This window comes from Chaetura pelagica, unplaced genomic scaffold (assembly GCF_000747805.2).
Source record: "Chaetura pelagica isolate M959 unplaced genomic scaffold, ChaPel_1.0 scaffold428, whole genome shotgun sequence".
Lineage (NCBI taxonomy): Eukaryota > Metazoa > Chordata > Aves > Apodiformes > Apodidae > Chaetura > Chaetura pelagica.
The window spans coordinates 1,322,640-1,344,945 of record NW_009954311.1 but is presented as its reverse complement, the minus strand read 5'-3'; the positions used below and the strand labels follow the sequence as shown (position 1 = coordinate 1,344,945).

The 22,306-nt window shown below is 40.1% G+C and overlaps 2 protein-coding genes across 2 annotated transcripts in view; both read left to right on the top strand.

Moving 5' to 3' along the window:
• Positions 1–1,693: 1,693 nt before the first annotated feature.
• TMC3 (transmembrane channel-like 3) lies at positions 1,694–21,567 on the top strand. The gene is made up of 22 exons (XM_010004079.1): positions 1,694–1,779; positions 3,016–3,159; positions 3,713–3,788; positions 6,850–6,931; positions 7,624–7,730; positions 8,704–8,802; positions 8,896–9,038; positions 10,435–10,582; positions 10,794–10,837; positions 10,976–11,123; positions 11,887–11,996; positions 12,124–12,202; positions 12,434–12,667; positions 14,250–14,378; positions 15,064–15,131; positions 15,372–15,500; positions 16,288–16,398; positions 16,950–17,075; positions 18,469–18,547; positions 18,738–18,780; positions 19,700–19,997; positions 20,730–21,567. The coding sequence occupies exons 1-22, from the start codon at positions 1,694–1,696 to the stop codon at positions 21,565–21,567; spliced, it is 3,321 nt and encodes a 1,106-aa protein (XP_010002381.1).
• A 454-nt stretch (positions 21,568–22,021) lies between these two features.
• Positions 22,022–22,306, top strand: part of STARD5 (StAR-related lipid transfer (START) domain containing 5) — a 4,416-nt gene continuing 4,131 nt past the window's right edge. Inside the window, exon 1 of the mRNA XM_010004077.1 lies at positions 22,022–22,026. Within this exon, the coding sequence (XP_010002379.1) occupies positions 22,022–22,026 (5 nt within the window). The remainder of the gene's footprint in view (positions 22,027–22,306) is intronic.

Below are 22,306 nucleotides of genomic sequence, written 5' to 3'. Positions count from 1 at the left end.
TGAAGAGGCTTGTGACTACTTAGTCCTTCAGTTATTTAAGTAAGTATAGTGCAACAGATGCATCATCATGGAAAAGTGAAATTTCTCAGCAAGTGGCAGTATTTTAGATTAACTCAGGGCAGGGAGAAAAAGCAACCTGTGCTATTCTCCACAGGAAATAGAGAGAGAGAACTTAATGTTCTTTCTTGTCAGAGGCTGCAAAGGCACTGGAAATTCACTGGAGCATGTGTCAAGTTCTTCAGCTGCCCGGGTCCCTGCAAAGCTTCAAGCATTCTGTGCTGTCCCAAAAACCTGACACTGGTGTCTCAGAAGTGCTGATGGAGAGGGGGTATTGAACTGACTGTAGGAATGGTGTCAGGGGATGCTCGACACAAAAATATGACTGCTGGCAAGGACAGTGTGTCACTTACCCAGTGGTTAATCTTGGTTTAAGTGAATGGATTACTTTTTCAGTAGATGTAAATGGAGTCAAGGCTATTGCTATTGTATTTTGTCAAGACATTTGAAATTGAAAGCTGGTGTTTTGCTGTCAGTTTTACCAGGCACATGAATACTTTGAGTGAATTAGGAAGTTTTTGCTCGCATGATACTAGTTAATGATTTAATTATATGTAAACATAATATGATAGGCACTGAGTGCATCATTCCCGCAAAGTGCTGAAGTGCTATCCTTATTTAAGGATGGAAAATGAATCACAAAAGTGCAAGAATTTGCCCCAGAACATATAGAAAGTGGGAGAGTGAACAGTTATTTAATATGGGGTTCTCAAGCTCACAGCACCGGTTGTTTTTACAAGAAATTCTTAACGATAAATAAAATTTTAGTATCTATTAAATTAATTCTGTTATGAAATTAGTTAAGTATTAGAGAAATGGGAAATGAGCATCACATGATATTGTTTACCAGTGCTCTAGCTCTAGGAACAACCATTATTATTATCAATAGTCTAGTCAATGCTTTTTGTTAAAGAGTGCACAGTAATTAATGGAATTGAGCATAATTAAGATATTTCAACTGTCAAGGAAAAGTTAATTGCTTGATAGTCTGTACTCATCTGAACAAGCAGATATTTTTATTACTTCCAAGGGAAAAAGTCATGAATTTGGGCATAACAAACAAGAGCCATGCAGAGAGTTGAGGCTGGGCCCAGCAGGGCAGCAGCCACACCTTCTGTCAGGGTTGTAGTCGATGACGACGTATTTTTCTCTGTTAGTTGAGGCCAAAATGCAAACTGTCTTGCTTTTCTCGAGCTAATAACATTCAAGCAGTCGAAGCAGAGATGTCTGCAGGATGTCCAAGGGCATCCAGTGGAAACATCACCCAGAGCGGGCCGGCCTGGCGCGGTGGGAGGGAACACCTCAGCCGTGAGAAGGGGAACTTGGCTCCGAATGAGGGACTGCAGCTGGCACGGCCTGGGACTCTGCTCCCTGTCTCGCTCCGGGGCGGGCAGGGGCCGCCAAGGGTGGGCAGGGGCTGCCAAGGGTGGGCTGGGCTGCCTTGTGCTGCCGCTTTAAGGCTCACAGGCCCTGCTCAGCAGCTCCTCAGCAGGGCTGGAGCACCAGGCGCAGCCTCCTCTGCTGAGCAGGGCTCACGCTGCTCCCTGCTCTCTACTTAATAACATTTGGCTGCTGCTGAGACATCTGACCCGTTGACTCACGGCTTCCTTCTCGCGCAGCGGTTCCACCTGCCCCCATGGCAGCAGCAGCCAAGACCGGCAAGAAGCACCGCGCGGTGAAGCGGCAGGTCGGCATCTACACCTACCAGGAGCCTCCCCACAGGTAGGGCACCCTCTTCTCTCCTGATGTGCAAATCTGCCTTGCCTAGCTAGTGCAGAGGTGGGATCTTCTCTTTTCCCTTAGGCAGTCTAGTAACGTGAAAAGCAGCATGAGAAAAATCACTCCTCTCTGTATTTAGGTGTATATTATACCTCTCTTTTTTTTTACAAAAGTCATGTTTCGTACTGCAACGTAACCACTGCACAGAAAGCAGTTAACTCTGGTGAGTTCAGGGTGTAGCAGGGTAAGAAACCTCTCTATGCTTTTCCTGTGTATTGTAACATTTCCCTTAAATGTCACCTGTGACTGAGGGGACAGGACTGTGGATTGATGGATCAGTGGTCTGATGAAGTATGTTCTTAGGTAATGGTTTATTTGTAAGTGATTAAAAGTTGGAGTTTTATTTAAAACAAAAGTGGAGAGAACTTGCTCAACAAGTATATAGTGATGCAATTAGAAAACTTCCAAGATGGTGATTGTTGCAGGACTTCACATCTCAGCATTTCCTTTAGGGGAAACAGTTTCTACAGGATTTTAGACCCAAGCCTCTGCAAGAACAAATATTGCTGCTGTTTCACATGAACTGCCCTGTTTCAAACAGAGAACTAAGAGAGCTGCAGCTTAGCAAATGTGGTGACAACAAAAGAAAAGATGATTTAATAATCATCCACAGAAATCTACATCAAAGCACATTAATTTTCTACAGGGATGAGTAATTCCTGGTGTACGGGGTCTCATACTCCTGTCCCCCTCAGCAGGGAGCAGGAACGAAGGGTGATGGTGTTCTAAGCATCTGTTCCTTCCCTTCTAACATGGAAATATTTTATCATTTTTACAATCAAACTAAAAGGCCAACACCACACACTGAATAAATGAACGTTAACTGCTCTTGCTGGAAATGTTTATACAGTTCTTTGTTCCAGAGAAATATACAATGTGTCTTGCTAGGATGATGTACAAGCCGTATGGCTGGAAGTGCTTGGAGAGAAGACTGGGATTGTGATGGAGTGCAGGAATAATTTATGACTGAGCAGCAAGTAGTGGGAAGGAAAAGAGGCGCATCCTGGAGATGGGGAAATCATCCAGATTGTTTGTCTACTGTAAAGCAATAAGGTTGTGTGGGTTCCCTAGCTCATTGCTCTTACATTGCTTTAATAAGTTGGACCTGTGCAAATCAACAGTTTACTGGGAATAATTTGTCTTGTTTTTCCTCTTGTGGGGTATATGCTGGGCTGCCAGCAACTCCGACGATGATATTGGTGAAGAAAAGGCTGAGAGCCATGACCCAGAGCAGATCTTTCAGAACATCCAGTACCAGAAGGAGATTATGTCCAACATCCGCTGCCGGCCGTGGCCGATGAGGCAGAAGCTGAGGGTGCTCAGGTAACCATGTTTGCATGAAGGAGTTTAGGCTTCTGTGACAGTGAAGTACTTACTGTGTCTGAAGCAGTTTCCAGCCTCAGAGGTTTTTCAGTGTAAGCTCGAAGGGATTGTGCACAGAAATGATTAAGAGCTGCTGGGAAAAACTGCCATGAGGATGCTCTGACCAGATCTGAGAGCTGGCTGAAGGCAGCAGCCTTGGGGCAGGAGGGCTGTAGGTGAAGGTGTCTCCTGTGCATGCCCGTAGCTCCCTTCAGGCAGTCACTGCACAGAAGAGAGAGCACGGAAACAGGCTTTGGCTATCAACTGTTGAAATGGTGTGTCAGCTATTCAGAGGTCTAAGGAAAGGCCGTTGGTAATACTCAGTAATATTTTTAAACTGTTTCTCTCTGTCCCAAAAAGTAAAAACAGGCTGCCATTTCCAAGGTAATTGCATGTGAGACAGTCTACAACTGTATTTCAGAGTGTTTGACAACTTGGCAAGTTGCTGCTTGTGCAGAATAAGGGGCTCTGAGTAACAGGATTAATGAGAATGAACTTTCACCTTTTTGTGCAGGCAGGCGAAGGAGATCGTGCTCAAGTATGAAGGGAGACTCACGAGAACAAGAGGTTACCAAGCTGCTGGTGCTGAGGTACAGCTGCTTTTTCTTACATTGTGGCTCTTTTCTGTACCAAGAGTTACCTGCAGTTCTCATTCACAGAAGGGTATGTTTGCTCTGCAGTCCTGACCTCGAACTCGGTGACTCTGCAGAAGGAGGAGAAAGCAGTTAAAAGCTTCTTATTTTCCTTCCCCCCCCCCCACCCCCCCCTATTGTGACTACAAAAAAAAAATTACATTTTTGCAGACTAATTCGATGTGTTGAGGGATGAATGTCAAATAATATACAAACATTGATGACTGCTAGGGAGGGCAGTTGGGAATGGGTTATGAACAACACAATGTTGATATTCTCTGAAAAGCTTTTTCTTTTTTCCTCCCCCCCCCCCCACCCCCCCCTATTGTGACTACAAAAAAAAAATTACATTTTTGCAGACTAATTCGATGTGTTGAGGGATGAATGTCAAATAATATACAAACATTGATGACTGCTAGGGAGGGCAGTTGGGAATGGGTTATGAACAACACAATGTTGATATTCTCTGAAAAGCTTTTTCTCCAGAGTGTGGGGCCACAGTTTGATAGTTTAATATGAAAAATGTGTCTAGCTTTTAGTTTGGAAGAAAATCCTACAGTAGCTTATGGTAGAAATATTGTTAAAAAGGGTTTGCTTGCATGATACTAAAAGAATTTGAATCTGTCCTTAGGAAATCTATTTACACCACTGAAAACAGACCCTGTCCCTAGTTGCTAGAAATTAATAACATGTAGGAAATTGTCACTAATATGCAACCAGCAGAGAAGAGAGCTTTAATCATCTAAGCAGTTAAGAGTATTTTTATCATCATAATGAGACTTCCAATGATGCAACTTATCTTAATTCAAAAAGGCAGTTTTGTAACTATAAAATGGAAGACTATTCATTTTATTCAAATAAGCAATGAAAGGTGACGTGTATCTGCTGTTCTGTTATGTCAGCCCGAGGTAGGAAGGTGTCAGTTTTCCTTGTGCTGCCTTTGTGTGAGTGGCAAATGCAGTGGAAGCAGGAGGCTGTTAAAGTAAATACTGGTTTTTGCCTTTTACTTGAGAGGAACTAGGATGTTGCTGAGAAAGGAAAATGCTAAGGGTCCGCAATACATGTCAGTAAATGGCTTGTTCATATTCCCCTTCCTGTAAGGCAGTCTTTCATCTTAGAGTTTGCAATGAATAAAAGTTTGTATCTAATCTAATTGCTTATATTCTATTCTTCTTCTCTTGCTTCTAATTGCTATTATTGTGTGTGTTTTCTTGAAGATATTCACCACAGGGATATAATTCAGCAGTCAATTAGCATCACTCATGTAGGGGAACCGTATTGTTTTTTCTTGGCACAATTTAGAGAATATAGTCTTTACGTCAGGGCACGATGCAACAGAATGTGCTGTATTTTTATTTTCTCTGTAAAGGCTTCATCTTCACTTATTTTCTCTGAAAATATCATGGTGACAAAAATTGTAGCACAGCAAAACAAGTATTACACCATTAAAATTAAGAATTCAATAGTAGAACAAATAGTGCTAAGAACAAAATGCAGCTGTAAGTGTATACATTTTTCAATAACTTTTTAAAACTGGGAAAATACACACTGTTCATAACTGGACAGCACAATCATGCTATTGTCTATGAAAATTTAAGTTAAAATACTTTTACTCTTTTGACACTGGCAGCACTTTTCCTTTTTGTTCCGTTTCTTTTTTTCATATTTGTGTTGGGTTTTATTACATTTGCAATTAATGTCAGATACCCGTATTCTGGATTCTGAGTATAAATTACCTGTTCAGGTATGCAGTAGGGTAGGAAAGGAGGTGGTAACTATATACTTATAAGTTTAACAAGAACTACTCCCATGTGTTACCTCTGTATACTTGATAAATCTGCAGTACAAGCTGCTTGATTCCTTTCTGAGCCTTGTGAACCCTGTTCTCAAATTAAAGTAGTAATCCTCACAATTCCCATGCCAGTCACATCATCAACTGTTTCTTTAATTAAAACATGTCCTGTTCATGCAAGAAAACACTCATACTCCCATAAAATGTAATTAACTTTGGCCAAAGAGATTGATATATTCAGTCATTAAAATGTTATTTACTTCTCTTCGGTTTTAGGAGATTAGATTGCATGATACAATACTGACACTGCTGCTGACTAAAATGTAGGAGGCTTCAAACATCTAGCTGCAGTAAAAATACTTTATAATGCATGATATACAAACATTATTGTTCTCTTGATATCATAAAGCTATAGCTCTAACTCAAGAAAACAAAATCTGCACTTAGTTTTGCACATGCAGATATTTTTTTTCTTCTCCCACTTTGTGCAGGAAGATGCTTTCCTCTGACCATGCAAAAAATGGAGGTTGAATAAAGACCACATGAGATATAACCACTGGTTTTCTTCAGGTGTCAGCTCTAGTACACAGAGCTGAGAATATAGTCTTTTAATTTGCTGTTGTTCAGTGAGAAAGCTTGTTTTTCCTCTAAGAAAAACTGGCATTCTGCTTCTCTTAAACTCAAAGTTCATTTGTTTGTCCTAGAAATCAAATTTATTATGTGTAGGGCAGCAGGATTCCCTCATAAATTGCAGGGAGGCTTGTACCCCAGCAGTACCCAGCTTGGATGATCAAGTATCCAGCTTCTGCTGCCAGGGCCTGCTCTGCAGTTCCTCCCCTCTGCAGCCCCCAGCCCCGGAGAAGGTGATGGAATGGCACCTGCTTCCTTGCCTGGGTTCTTCATGCTCTTTAGGTGTAAAAGATGTAGATTGGTGGCTCCTGACTATACCCTCAGAGGTGAATAAAGGGCATTTTTCTCATACTTATTGGCATTTGGCTGATAATCAGAGTCAAGGGCTCCTGTGTCCCTCACGTGTTGTGTGTTTATAAAGCCCGCCATGGTTTGCTTTGTCCACCTTACCCACAGATGTGCTCTAAGTTCTTAGTAATGTTTGTCATATTTCTTGTTCTACAAGATGAAACAGATAAGAGAAAAATACTCTATTTTGTTGGGGTTTTTTGCACATATAAGTGCCATATTTCTCATTTGTCTTCTTTTTTTTCTCAGCTTTGGAGGAAGTTTCTTCGACTTGCATATAATTTTGTGGTCATCTTTATTCCTTGGGAAATGAGAATAAAGAAAATTGAGAGTAAGTATAAAGATTTAACTGCATTTATCAACAAAGCACTTGCTAAAATGCTGGGTCTTAAGGTTCATTTTTTAATTGACTGAATTCAATAATATTTGGGAGAGAGTTAAATGCAAACTTTCAGCAGTGACATTTTCATTTAAATCTTTTCTTTCTCTTCCTGCTTCCTGCACAGCTTTCATTTACAGTCTTAGTTGGAAGTAACTTTTAAAATGTCAAATTTGTCCCATTGTGGTTCTGGAAATGTGGCCAAGATTTGGTGATGCTTTATCACAGTCCATTGGGTGGCATACTGGGACCAACTTCCCTGGCCTTGCCCAGGGTTATGTGTGGTTGCAATCTGCATCACCAGCCCTTGAGTCTTGTATCGAACCAAAGCAGCCCTTACCATGACACCAGCAGTGAGGTCATACTTCTGTGCTTCAGAGGTGAAGGAACATGGATGGGTGGTGTCACCCAGCATAGCAGCTTCTTGCCTAAATGCTGCTGGTAATCATGAGATCTCCCCAACAGAGTTTCTGTGGGAATTATATTTTCCTCAATGATGTGTTAACATTTTCTCTACTTTGGTGTGTCCTGAGTGAATAAGAAGGGTTTTTCTTGTGTTTTATTATTAGACTAATACTTCATGAATAAATTATATGAGCTTTTATGGACTGTGTAGTTCAGATAACTGTTTTCTATGGTTTAAGGTCATTTTGGGTCTGGAGTTGCCTCTTACTTCATCTTCTTGAGATGGCTATTTGGAATCAATATTGTACTTACCATAATGACTGGAGCCTTTGTAGTCTTACCAGAGGTGAGCACATGGTGTTAATATTTACAGAAAAATACTTACTGTTGCACTTTCCTATCTGTATTAAACAAATGCCATGCTTAAAGGCATACATCAATTTGAAATGTACAACTAAAATAAATTATTTAAAATAAATTCCCCTTTTAAGAGGGTTTTTATCTGCCGAAGTATAAGAGATTTTTGCTATTAGTGCTAGAGATGGTATTTTGTCAACGTGGTACTAATGCTTTTACAGAATAATATGTTTGTATCCAATTACTAAAGTGGAGAACCAAATCCTAAAAGCTGTAGTTGGTGCAGAGTACACTCAAGTCCTGTTAGTGTCATTTACAGGCAGAAAAACATAACATCCCTCTCCAGATGCTGGATTATTGTCCATTAGAAATAATTTGCTAGGAATTCTGAACAGCCACAACTTGGTTTAGTTCTTGCATGCAAGTAAGGCTATTTTGTTAACTTTCTTAATTATTCATAAATATTATTTTGCCTCGTGCTTTAATAACATTATAAAAAAACATGGGAATATCAAATTTTTTCTTTTCATTGGCTAAACAAAAGAAAAAAGTTAACTGAAATAAAAGTTTTTACATTTTTAAGGAAAAGTATATTTAAACTTGAAATACTATTTTGAGATCAAACACCGTCATATTTCATTTAAAAATGCTTAAATTAAAACAAACATAAAATTTAAATATATTTTGTTAATGGGTTTAGTTGATCTCTCTTTTCCTCTCTCAGCCCTTTTGAAGATGTCTAGACAGCACTAAATTTCTCCACAGGGAGACCACAGATAGCAAAAATCCCTCTGGTTTAGTGGAGAATGTGTGCAGGATTTCTCATGGAGTTTCTAGTTTAGGACAAGGAATGACCCAATCCTCACTGTCCTGGCAGTGCCATCCCTGGGGGCAGTTCTGGGCAGGTTCTTCAGCCCCAGGACAGCTCCTCAAGCCTCTTCTCTTTTTTCTTTCCCCCCCAGCTTCTGGCTGGAAAACCATTTGGCAGCACAGTCAGCAAGACCATTCCCAAGGACCGTATGAAATCTGCGCAGGACCTGGACACCATTTGGTCACTTGGGGCAAGGACTGAAACCACTTTTTCTTGTTTTGCTGTCACTGTTCTGTCATAACCATTCATTACTGCTCTCACTGATGGGCTCTGGTCTTTGCAGGGCTACCTCCAGTACTCAGTTTTGTTTTATGGCTACTACGGTCATGACAGGAAGATTGGGAAAGCTGGATACCGGCTGCCTCTTGCCTACTTCCTCGTTGGGATGGCAGTGTTTGTTTACAGCTTCATCATTCTCTTAAAAAAGTAAGATTTCCCATTTCTTGCTGTCCATAAGATGGGTGTTCAGGCCATTGTTAATGGTACCTTTATCCCATTTCATCTGTATTTATTCTGCATAGATCTATTGACCTGTTCAAGTCTGCTAATCCCAGGGAGACAGGTTGAGTTTAATTCTAGATTGCTCCTTCTCTTGCTATCATTTATCTTCACTCTCTCTTCAGTTTCTCAGTCTATAAAAGGAGGGCAGCAAGGAAGATGATGTGTTTGTTGCATTTGTATAGTGTGAGGTTGGCACTCACAGAAGCTCTTTCTGGTACATGTATTGCTAGGACAGAAATTTATATTTTACTATTACAATTCCCACATATTGAAATACACTTAGGATGGAATTTTCATATTTGAAATATCATTTGCATTGTTTCAGCCAGTATTTGGCATCGTGTTGGAATGTGAGCTTAATTCCTTTGCTGCTGAATGGCTGAGGGTAGGAGTTATTTGGAGAGAGAGCAAGACTGCTAGCACTGCCCATAAACCTAGCAATGTGCAATGCTTGGAGAGGAGCAAGGTCACTCTGTCCTCTCCTGGCGTTCCCTTCCCTTCTGGATACCAGTTTATCTAGTACAGTGCAGTTCAGTTTTTAGCACTGCTTATAATAACTCTTAGTTTTGAAGCCTTTCCTTTTCATTTTTTTTTCTGCCTGCTGCCTTGTGCCAAGGGTCACTGGTGTGTTTGACACTGATCTACACATCTGCAGTTCCTGGATATGATTAGCTCTTCTTCTGTCTTGGCTCACTGACTCTTTGCTTAGCTGCTTATAGTTCCCCTGTTAAGGTTGTCCTTTTGGATGCCCTTTATTTCATAAGGTATTAATCTTCATTTCTTTCCTTACACTTTGCAGTATTCTGCCATCTTAACTATCTGAGTAAGTGGAGTTTTCTTCTTTTTCCCAAGATCTGTAAAATAGTTTCTATTTGACAATAACATGTTTTGAGGCTGAAAGCAACACAGAAAACAGATCTTGTGCACGATCACTCATTTTTCCAAACTTGCCTATAATCCCAGTGACAGGTCTCTCAGTGATAGTGTCTTGCAGCTGGATCCTACCTGAAGATTGCAAAACTGGAATAGTTTTAAGTCCACAGCTATAGTAAGATTTATTTGCTTTATTTGTCAGCTATAAAAACTGTAAATTCCCTTCCATAGTGAGTCACTTCCACACTAGAACAAAACTGAAGTTCATGCTTTGAACCTCACCCTGTTTTATTTCCTTCAGAAAGCTGCCAACAATGATGCTAATTGCTGCAAACTTTTGGTAGTTTTAATGGTGTAGACATCTGAAAAGTATGAACCAAACCAGTGATTTCCTTCATATTAATCTTCATACATTAACAACATTTGAATATTTGTTGTTTCTCCACAGAATGGCAAAGAACTCAAGAATGAGTTTAGCAAGTGCCTCTGATGAAAATTACACTTTCTGTTGGAGACTGTTCTGTGCTTGGGACTATTTAATAGGAAACCCTGAGGCTGCAGAGAGCAAAGCTGCTGCCATAGTTAACAGCATTAGGGTGAGCAACTGACTTTCAAATTGTTTGAAGTTGATTTGTTTGTTAATCTGTAAGTTATATCAGTCTTCCCAATCATTCCCTTGCATTTCTTATTGTTTGGGTTTTTTTCGTATTTTGTTTTTTATTAGCATACTTGACACTTTCTGTGAAAGCTTATGTGCATTATGTTTGCTGAACACTATTAAAATGGTAATGCTGTGTTTCTTTCAAGGAAGCTATATTGGAAGAGCAAGAAAAGAAGAAAAGCAAAAACTTGTATGTATATAAGACCAGAAACACTTTTCAAAGCACTTTTTCAATGCAGATAGTTTCTAAAACCACCGTTAGAAAAGATCCCTGGTGTCATAAGACAACATGCTGTATTGATTGTGTCTTTTGTTTCCCCCCCCTCAGGGCAGTGACTATAAGCTTAAGGATTATTGCCAACATCCTTGTGCTTCTCTCACTTGCTGGAAGTATTTACATCATCTACTTTGTCGTGGACCGATCCCAAAGGTTAGAGCGTACCAAAAAGGAATTGACTCTTTGGGAAAAAAATGAGGTACACTGTCTTTCTGTCACCTCTGTGTTAGGAGGATTCTTGTCTCATGGCTCTCTGTACTCACAGTGTACACTGAGGTGTAAATGGCAAGAGATGAGTGAGGAGAAATGAGGACTGAGAGGGCAGAGTAGTGGTTACCTGCATCTCTCTCCACATACTTGCCTCTGCACTGCAGCAACGTGTTAGCAGAGCTGAAGTAGGCAGGGGGCTGCTGCAGGGCCCCATTTCACACACTGCAGTTCTAGCTGGCCCCTGCTCAGTGAGGACAAAGCATTAACTCTCCTGTCACTTACAAATCTACTTTTGCACCCATGACCGATCTGAGTAAACGCTCGGCCACCAGACTAGGAAAGGAATCGGCTTTGATAATAGCTATGGACTTCAGCTGGGGGCTCCTGAATTGTTGGTGAATATTTCATTGAGAGGAATGGGTGGATACTGACAACAGGAAGGAAGGGAATAGGTATGGAGAAGCTACTCATCCATTTCAGAGGAAGATGCTGGCTTCATATTTCCCATGTCAAGCTTATAATTAACTTTAAACCTAGAACATCTAAAGTAAAGATTCCAGAGTGGTATTCCAGATTTATAATTTTGGATTATGACTACTGCTATTGCTAACATCAGTAATAACCTTTAAAAGCATGTCCTCCAAGAAAAGCAATGACCAATATATGCACATCAGCAGTATTCCAATCAGCAGTTAATGCACCACAGATCTACATACAAAGTTACAAAAATGCTGTGTCTTTCTGTCCTGTAGGTAAGTGTCGTTGTGTCCCTGATTACAATGATTGCCCCTTCTGCCTTTGAACTTGTAGCAGCTCTGGAGATGTATCACCCAAGGACCACTCTTCGCTTCCAGCTTGCCAGGTATGGGCACTATGCATTGTAGAAAATAGTGGGAAGAAGGGAAGGAAGAGGAGAGATGTGTTCTGGTCGCATGTTTAAACCAGCCAAAGCAGTGAATGGATGAGAAGTATCTTATTTTTCTTTTCAGGGTTCTTGTTCTATACTTGGGAAACCTCTACAGTTTAATCATTGCTCTCCTGGATAAAGTGGACAGTATGAGTTTAAATGTAAGTTGAACTTGATGTTTTCTGATGTGTAAGGTAATAGACTATAGATAGAACTCAATTTATTGTGTTATGTGTGAAGTCAGATAAAAATTTGTTTGAAATAGATTAAAATATATTACAGTTTTATAGGTTTGTAAAGTTTTAGTTTGTATGTCCATTTACAACCACTTGTAGTTTTATTAGGATAATTGGATGTTGAAAAAGTAGCTTTTGGGACTTTTATTATTTCAGGAATCTCACCACAACAATGCAAGTAATTCTACCAGCTCCTTAGCAGCTGAAACTCCTTATAACGCAGACAATTTTTCTACAACTCCTTATGTACAAACAAATGGCACCATCATAGCAAAAGAGAGTCACACTCAGGGCTTCACAGTCTCTACCCCCCTGATTAATGAAACACATTTCATGGACCAAAACACCCAGAACCCACAGGATCAGTGCTGGGAGACGTATGTTGGTCAAGTATGTAATTGTTTTATTCTTATTTTCTTTATTTCTTTCTATTTCTTTCTATTTTCTAATCTACATTTGACAAAAGAATGAAAATCATGTTGTGTTCAGTTTTAGATCTTTGTTTTGTATAAATTCCAGAATTTAGCTAAGGATTGGGTAGAAAGAGCAAAGACTATGCCAAGTGATTTGGCCACAGATGCAAGCTTTGTTTTTTGTTCAGTCTCTACAATGTGTTTAGTGTTGTACAAATGTTCTTTTGCCAGGCTTCAGTCTCAGTCTTCAGCTTTTCACAGGCAGATCTCTCCAGACGTGTGATACAGATCCTGCTTTAGTAGGATGCATCCTGTTAAACCCATGCTGAGGGTATCTATAAAAATGTATAGACAGTGACACACACCCTGTGCAGATGCAGATTGCTGCCTGGATAGATGGGGATGCAGACCCAAGCCAAGCTTGAGATCATGCTCTTTGTCACTAGGACAGGATGTCTCAATTCTCTGTTCGTTCTGCCTCAGTAAATCACTAGAGAATCAAGAGTTCTTCACTTTTTCAGAGAGAAAGAGGACAACAACAAAAGGTTTCAAAACACTGTCAGTTCATCAGAATGGAGCCAGTTGGCTGGCAGTGCCATGAATGCATTTTGCTACAGTCAGGTTGCAAAAATTCTGCAGACTTAATGCAACACTTTTGTTTCCCTATGTATTCCCAAACATCACTTGTGGCCTTTACTTTGAGTAACTAGCAATGGCACTAACAGATAAAGAGTGAAATTTTAACCACATAAAATTCAAAGGATGTAATTTGATCCAAGGTACTTTGGTGTCTGTCACTGTGGCACTTATTTCTAGGCCACTGGCTTAAGAATGATGCCAGCATGCTTCTGGCTGCTGAGCTCCTTGTTCCAGAGCAAGGATCTTGTTTAATCATCTGGAGCAGAAGTTCCTTCCTAGGTTTGAAAGGCTGATTTCTATTATTGGATACCCCTCTCCCTATTATATAGACATCAGGAAATTTATAGAATTGGCATTCATGGGTTTCCTTTATTTTGTGTTTGTTTGCCAGAACAAGCCAGAGATGTTTGGAACTTAATATTTTTCTATTTAATTGTGTGGTTTTAAAGCTCAGTTAAATATAGATTAACCCCATTCATTTTTAAGCACTAAAAAGGTCTCTTTTATGGCTTGATGTTCCTACTGCCATTGGTTTTGGGTTTGTATATAGTTTTCTTAGCACTCAGCAAGTATGTACTACAACAGTCTGTATAATAAAGCATTGAGTACAACAGAAAAAAAAACCCACAACCCATTTCAGTTTATTTAGATAAATTTTCAAATCACTCATTAAAAAGAGAGTTTGAAGCTACTGTGACCAGAGTTTTATAGCTGTAAGTAATAGAAGGTACACTGGCAGCTTGATTGCTAGAACAACGGCAAGTGAGGGAAAAGCTTAAAAGGAAATAATGTATATATTCAAATAATATTTCATCAGGATGCTAAGCTTGAGTCAAAATAGAAGTATAAATGTAAAAGAGCCATATGCAGTCTATTTGCTTCCAGAATGACTCAGTATGTGTGAACAATATGTATTTCAGGAGATGCTAAAGCTTTCCATTATCGACATGATTTTCACAGTGGCAAGTATCCTGCTAATTGATTTTTTCCGTGGACTGTGTGTCCGATATTTAAGTGATTGCTGGTGCTGGGATCTAGAGAGCAAGTTTGTAAGTACAGTCTTTATTTTATCAAACTAAATTGCTCAAGATAGGTAGGCTCCGTCTCTTGGTATTGAACTCCCTTAAACCTTTTCATCAGGTAGAGACTTTCTTGGTAGCACACATCTACAAATGTGTAGCTATACAGTTTAATTTGGAGGCCACAGGGTAAATGCTGAGACTGGATGTTTTTCTCAAGCCTGGATGGCATGGCTGTGGTGCAAGAACCTCTTTATCTTTCCCAAAATGAGATTACAGAGCAGTCCCAGAGTCCAAGATGAGACAGAGGCCATAGCATTGCTCCCCACATCCTCTTTTCCATGGGTGTAACATTTGCCCATAATGTAGATAGTGGTTCCTGAAGCAATACCCAAAAGCATGTAGCCCTTTAAGAAATGATGGTGAGTAGTAGCTGGTATATCAAGAAGCTGTTGGCATGAAACCCTGAAGACTGGTCTCTGTCCTTAACTAACAAAGGGAAGTAAACTAAAGAATAATTAGATTATTTAAATCCTCTGCTGCAGAGTAGGTTTTATTGTGTTCCCACAGCCTGCCAAAAGCTGGTATTTGATCTGGACTTTTCAGGCCATGTGCTGTCTGGAAACTAATTCAGTCAAATGCTTCTAATAAATTACCTGAAGAAAAAAAGAAAATATTAAGACAAGACTTTAAACCTACACTGTGTTTCTTGTAGCCAGAATATGGAGAATTCAAAATTGCAGAGAATGTATTGCACTTGGTCTACAACCAAGGAATGATCTGGTATGTTGTCCAGAAGTTTTCTTGTCCTTTGTTGGCTGATTACTAAGTCAATCATATAATTTCCAATGAAATGTGTTCAAATAGGATATTAGTAATGCTGCCTTTTTTACCTTATTTTCATAAGAGATTGCCTGTTCATAGTGATCTGTTTTTTACCTGTTTGGATTTTTTCATATGTTCTTTTGCTATTAAAATTTCTTCTGACAACACTGAGCACTGAAATGATATTTATTTTTCCAGGATGGGAGCTTTCTTTTCACCTTGCTTACCAGCTTTCAATGTTCTCAAGTTGATTGGACTCATGTACCTGAGGAGCTGGGCTGTGTTAACGTGTAACGTGCCACACCAGCAGGTCTTCAGAGCATCTCGGTTAGTCAAAATAACAACAAAAGATAAAGAATAAATACAATGCAGACACTGGAAATGCCTTCTGTCCATGGGAACAAAATGACAGGAGGTTTTAGCTATGAAAGTTGACAATCATATTTGACTGTAATGCTGATAGCAAAGGCCTGTGAAAATACCATAGTTACTGAGAAAGTGGAGGGTTTGCAAAGGCAGATTAGTTAAAGATAGGCAAGAACTGAAAAATATGTCAGGGAATATTCTTAGGCTGAATCTGATTGTGCTCGGTAACTTCCATGTGTTGACTGTTGCAAGTCCTACTTCTTGATGTTTCTTTCTCTGAAAACTGTGAAGTATTTGATTCTGTCTGTTGCATTGCACAACAGAATTCCCCATAGTTCCTTCTGTCGTGATGAATATCTTGTTTATTCAAAATGGAAATAATTTAGATCATCTCTAAACCTTAAGAATCAGTTCTTTCTGACATGTTTTGAAGACGAATCAACTTCTGCCACTGTTCTTTTTCTCCCACAGCACAGCTGGGCAGTAAGGTCAGGTTTTGCAGAGGGGTGCTATAAACAGTTGTCTGGCTGCAGCAGTGGATCTGGAAAGCTGTGCAAATAGGATTTTGATCATTAAGAGTCTGTTTAAACTGGCTCTGCTCAGACTTTCTAATCATAGCAGAATGATTTTGATCTTTGAAAAATGTAGATCTTGAGCTTGTTAGCTAGATCCAGACTTGGATCTTTCATGTTGCCTCTGTTTTTCTCTCTGATTAATGTAATCTGAAACATGTTATGCCTTCTTGCAGATCCAATAATTTTTACCTGGCCATGTTGCTGTTCATGTTGTTCCTATGCATGTTGCCAACAATTTTTGCTATCGCCCGCTATAGGCCATCTTCAAGCTGTGGTCCTTTCAGGTGAGTTATCATGGACTAAAGGGTGTTGCAATTATTTTATTTCACCCTCTCACAATAAATTCTTCAGGTTCAATAATGTCCAAATTACCCTTCTTTTGGTTTTTGTTTTTTTTGTGTTTGCTTTTTTAAAGTTTATAGACTGGACAGTCTTTCTGCTGCCAACATTTTAATGAGGTGAATATATTAATGTTCTGAGTGAAGCTCAACCTTTTGTTTTATACACACAGTCCACCTATTTTATGGTCATGTAATGTACATCACCATCTTGTCCCAATTCAAGTACCCTCCGAGCCTGGCCAATGCTTTTGTGCTTAGGAAAAAATATTTAAAAGTGACAGATGAGCAAGCTGCATTGCTTTGGGCTTGTTTGGTTGGGTTTTCATTTGGTTTTGGTTTTGTTTTTTTACCTTCTCCTTTCACTGTACTGTTCCAAAGCAGTTTTAGATAAAACTCTGTTTATTCAGTACAGCACTGCTTAAAAAAAAATCATGTACCTAGGATTTCTTACAACTTAATTTTACCTTCTTTTTTATTTCTTTTTTCTCTTGTAGTGGGCAGGAAAAAATATATGATATTGTTTCTGAAACTATTCGAAATGATTTTCCCACATGGTTCAACACAGTGATGACTTACATCAGCAGTCCTGTTGTTGTCCTCCCTGCACTACTGCTTTTATTGTAAGTACTTTGTTTTTCACAGGCAGGTTAAATAGATTGTATTAATACTGGCTTTATCTCCGGAGAGTCAAATGTTGATACTGAGGATGTAAGCACTGCATTATTGTAATTTTATTAAGCACAACTGAAAAAATAAAAAATAAAAAAAACAAACCAAAACACCTTATTGAATATATACTGTATGAATCAGATGGGAATATTCGAGATTATTCAAAAAAGATCATAATCATGTTTTCAAAAGGAATGTCTCATTCTGGCTCACTGTGTTAGAGCAAACTGGCTATATTGTGTAAAAACTTGAAGTGCTGCTGGTTCTAGGAAGTTTTAAGATCCTTCTTCCCTCACAAGAGCTCCTCAGAAATTAATTTTCCATTTCCTCATGGTCATTAGTTCAGTCTATGACTGTGAACAGGGCTCAGTTTGTCATTTAAAGAAGCTATGCAGTCATCCTCATTTCTGACAAGATAAATCAATTATGAAGATCTGCTCTGAAGTGTTGATGTAATATAACTTGCTGCAGACCTTCCAGTGGAAGTTCTTTCTTACTTTAGTTTCTAACTAATTATTCACAACTGGGAATTAGTATTTACTTTGAGCTGTTTGAAATTCACTTTGCTCTGTGAAGTACCATTTGTCTTGCATTATTTCTGTCTTGTTGTTTTGTTTTTTTTTCCCTGTAAACTACAGAAAAATGCAGGGTTTGTCCCATCAGTGGGCTTTTCAGACAAATAAAAAAGACCAATGCAATACTTCCTATTTGGAACTTTTTCCTCTAAGGTCCTAGCCATGTAAATATGAACATATTTACAAATTGAACTAGGTCTGTTGGCTGCATCAGACTGATGGCTAAGCACATATGTAAACGTTTGTGGTACAAAGTCCAGCTGTAAGATTTTAGTTCATCTGAAAGCCAATGTAATGCATGATGTCAGGCCAGGTCTTGGCTGTGCCAGGGTAAACAAGGTGTTATTCCACTCGGTCAACACAATTACATTGGTATGAGTGTGCAAACTCAGCTGTAACTCTGGTGTCTCTGCTCCGTAACCTTGACCTGGGAAAAAAAAGAAGAGGAAATATTTATCAAAAGTAGCACTTTGAGCACATCTAGAATTTAAACAGACAAAAGCTAGATGTGCCCACAGGGTGGCATGCACAGTGAAATGACCTGCAAAAAAACAGAGGTACCAAAAGAAGTGCTGTTGAACCTGTTTTCAGTGTCACTTCTTTCATGTATGTTTGCTTGAAAGAAGGTGGTGATCCACTATCATGGTGTAGAGGAAATGCTGCAAAGCAGCAACTGAACCTGCACATCACTTTGGTGACTTGTAAACCCTAAGAGGGAAAAGTGTCAGGAATGTTTGATGTGGCTCATAATCACCTCTTTCACTTCTAGCATGCTAATCTATTACCTACAAAGTATTGCGAGATCATTAAAATTCACCAACAATCAACTGAGAATGAAGATCCAAACAGTAAGTACAGTTCAAAGCACTTTTACATGTAATTTAGTGGGTCTTCAGCAACGTACTGGCCTAATTAATTCTCTAAAGTCACTTTCAGTGTTTCACTATGTAAAACCAATCCTGTATTATTCATCCTTATACTGCAGTGGATTTTGTCTCTAATAATTTACTGCTTCTCATTCTTCTGAATGTATTTTAGGAAAGAACTGAAGATAAGAAAAAGGTGGTTCAGATGGCAGTAGGTAAGTTGGTGAGCTTCAGAAATGCCACTATTAATAAGCATGTTAGACACAAAACCATTTTGATTTCTCATACATACAAGGAAGTTCAATTAAATTTAAAGAATAAATTAAAAAATGTAATTATCTGATGATTCAAATCCTGTCAGACCTTGTGCAGATCCAGAGAGCAGTAGGCAGAAAAGCGGGAAGGGAATGCTCCTTATTCAACCCAAGAGGATTGGACATTTCATAGCCAATTAAGATTTCACACTTCTCTACTGTACCTGAGGGAACTTGACCCACCTCCTTACCTGTCTTAGATTTTAGCAATGAGCAACCACAGCAAAGATGCTGTCCTTCTAATTCCTGCCAGTGAAAGGAACAAATGAAAATTTGCCACACCAAGGAGAAGACATGACTCCATAGCCTAATGGCTAGATCTTAAAGCTACTGTAACCCCCTTGTAGCTCTCCAACAGACACACAAACGGGGAATTACCAGATTTGCAGCAATGTAGTGTTCAGGAGTGACTATTAAGGGCAATGAGGCATGTGTCCTAGTTGGATTTCCTCTCTTACAGAAACCAAAGGCAGCTTTTAGCTGTGAGCAGCACAGTCACTTGGTCATCTTCATACTGGTAGAGGTGTACAGTGAGAAGTAAAATGGGGCTCTTGAAAGACACTCGTTGCCTTGTTGCCCATTTTGGCATCTTACAGAGCTATGTCCAGTGTTTTTTCCATGCTTTTCAATACTATGTCCATTGTGTACCATCGTATGCTGATCCATGCCCTTATCACCATGTGATACCAGTTCCTGTTTTTGAACACAGTAAGGTTCTGTTAGCATTGGATCCCCAGGCTGAAGGGTGAATTTAAGCCACTGCATTTACACAATAAGTTTAGAGGCCTGAACAGTTCCTGTAATAATTTCTGTTTTCTAGCCAGAATAAAAAATCTGGATGGAAATGACAAGAGACCAGAGCCAGAAAATGGTATTATCAGCCAGGAGTCTTCTCTTCGGTCCTCGACTCCCCGAAAGAACGGCAGTGTCTTGAACTTCGAATCTCCTGTGAGCAAAGGCACCAGAATACAAACCATTTCCCAGTCTGTGCCCCAGACTGTGCCCTCAACTGATGTTGCAAGACCTGTCAATGCAACTCCCACAACTGCAACCTCTTTAACACCAGCTCCCTCAGTATCAAGTGTACAGAAACCAAGGAGCGATCATATCACAAACAGGCAAGACTGCTTTTGTTTTGAAATGGCACTTATTCCCATAGCTCTGTGACATACCTGTGTTTACTTACAAAACAGCTGTGCTCAGACTGTCTGGAGCAGGACGACAGCTGAGAATTTTTTAAAAGCAGGTTAATTAATAGGTACTGTTCAGAGTGCTAGTGACACCACCTCCTTAACTCACCCTTAATTGAAATGGGATTGTAACACTTCCAAAACGATGTAGTTGATCCTCAAGCAAATGTAAATACCAAACTTCACCTCAGGCATAAAACTAAGGTAGTTTGTGCAGGATACTGCTTCCATGAACAAGCCAAACACTTGAAGAGGGAAGGAGCTCTGTTCAGAATGCCTGTGCAGGTCTAGCTGTAGGACAAGCAGTTTTGGACATCAGCAAACTGGTGCTTTAAGATTATTGTGTTGGGTTTTTTTTCCTAGTGATCAGATAAAGAGCATTTTTCAACCATTCTCAGAATAATAAGAAAATGGGATGAGTTTGTAACTTGAGACATGCAGTGTCTGCTGCCTTTGTCCAGGGAGAACAAATATATCTCCTAATTTCTAGAGTATGTTTTCCAAACTCGTCCTAAAAATTTGGAACAATGGATGTTGTCTAATATTCCTTAAAATCCAGTATTTGACTTCCAGAGCAATGACTTTTGTATACGCTTTAATTACATTAATAGATCAGTGTGTATCTCAGTATCACCTTCCCTTTTCTCGCCCTTCCTAAAGGTATCCAAGCGTTGTACACGGGAGTGCAAGTGAGCTCTGTAAAACAAAGCCTTACACACCAGTCCCTTTCAAAAAGCACACTGAAGATGTCCATTCTGAGCCTCTCTTCAGAAAAGGCATTCGGCAGGTAAATCTGGATGATCTTGGGGTAGGGGCTCCTGTTTTTGTGGGACGTAGACCATACACTGCCAGGTATTATGTTGTTAATGAAAACGAGTCCCGCAAGAAATCGCTCCGTTCTACCTCCCGACTCCAAAGGCACTTCAGAAAGGATGAACCAAGGGACATTGTCGAGCTGTATCCACACAACGTCAGAAGGTACGTGTTTCGAACACCACGCCAGATGTATTCCCCTCATCCCAGTGAAGATGAGGAGGACGAAGAACTCGGGAGAGACTTCATCAGGAGGTCACAACGCCCTCGCTCACTGTCCGATCTTCGCCCGGCCCCACGGTTTTACATTGGGGAACATGCTGATGGCCCCGTTCTTTTGAGCAAGGATCTAGCCAGAGTGCATTACAAATCCTGGGATGATGGTTTTGAGCTAGACCTGGACAGGCCTCCATATGCTTACAAGAAAGTGCACCTGAACTATCCTGAGCCACGTGTGAAACCAAAATCAAAGCAAAAGCTGGAGCAATCTCTAACAGAATCTGATTCCATTTCCATTGAATCCAGCAGTGATCCACAGAACAGTAGCAATGACCAGTATATCCAGGTCATTCATAACAAGGAAAAGTATCCAAAATCTGGGACAAAACTCATCAAAAAGAAATCAAAAAACAGTGTTGATCTAAATATGTCTGAGCCTAATGAACTGGTGTGCTCAAATGTCTGAGAAAGTGCTCCAACTTCTGTGTTTTGAGCAGGTCTGTGTGCATTTGTTGTACTTGCTGCTGGAGGTCTATCAGATAACTGCAGCATAGTCTCTGCAACAACAGTGTTTGCAGCCCTTCAAGGTGGGAACAGCATAGTTAGCCTTGTGTTTTACTGCTAACTGTACCTCGCTTTGATATCACAACTGATAGGTTGCAAGAGAAAATTATTCCAATTTATTGACTGTTATGCTGTTATAAACAAACAAACAACAAAAAACAACCCACCTAATGGAAACTCAAAAGCTGTGTACTTGGGGGCACTTTAAACCAGTACAGAAATGTGTGAGATGAGGCTCTTTGACAGTGACAGCTAAAGGTGCTTCCTGTGAATAAACTCAGCAGGTATCAGCTTCCTGCAAACAGAGTTGCTGTCTGTAGTATAATTCATGCCACCTTGATTGGCCTAGTTTGAACATGGTGTAGCTCAAACAGCTTAGCAATAGGTTCAGTATAAAGAACAGAGAGTTTCTCCAGAGGGTGCTGTTGGGGCAGTGGAGTTACCTGATCAGCTGCACTGTGCAAAACTTCCTACCCATGGCCTTCATCACATGCTTTTGGGGGCTTTTTCTGTCTGTCCCTTGCCTGCCCCAGCGCCGCGCTGTCCCCGCAGCGGGTTCCGGCCGCCCGGGCGGTGCCGGGGGCGGCCCCGGCTGCAGGGACACCCGGCCCGGCGCTGACCGGTCCTGCCCTGCCCTGCCC

Bases quoted from the DNA above. Each gene is read 5' to 3' on its own strand.
- TMC3 (XM_010004079.1), top strand. From the start codon at position 1,694: ATGGCAGCAGCAGCCAAGACCGGCAAGAAGCACCGCGCGGTGAAGCGG. The intron at 11,997-12,123 runs GTATGGGCACTA...TTTTCTTTTCAG, and splicing joins CTTCGCTTCCAGCTTGCCAG to GGTTCTTGTTCTATACTTGG. The intron at 12,203-12,433 runs GTAAGTTGAACT...TTATTATTTCAG, and splicing joins TGGACAGTATGAGTTTAAAT to GAATCTCACCACAACAATGC.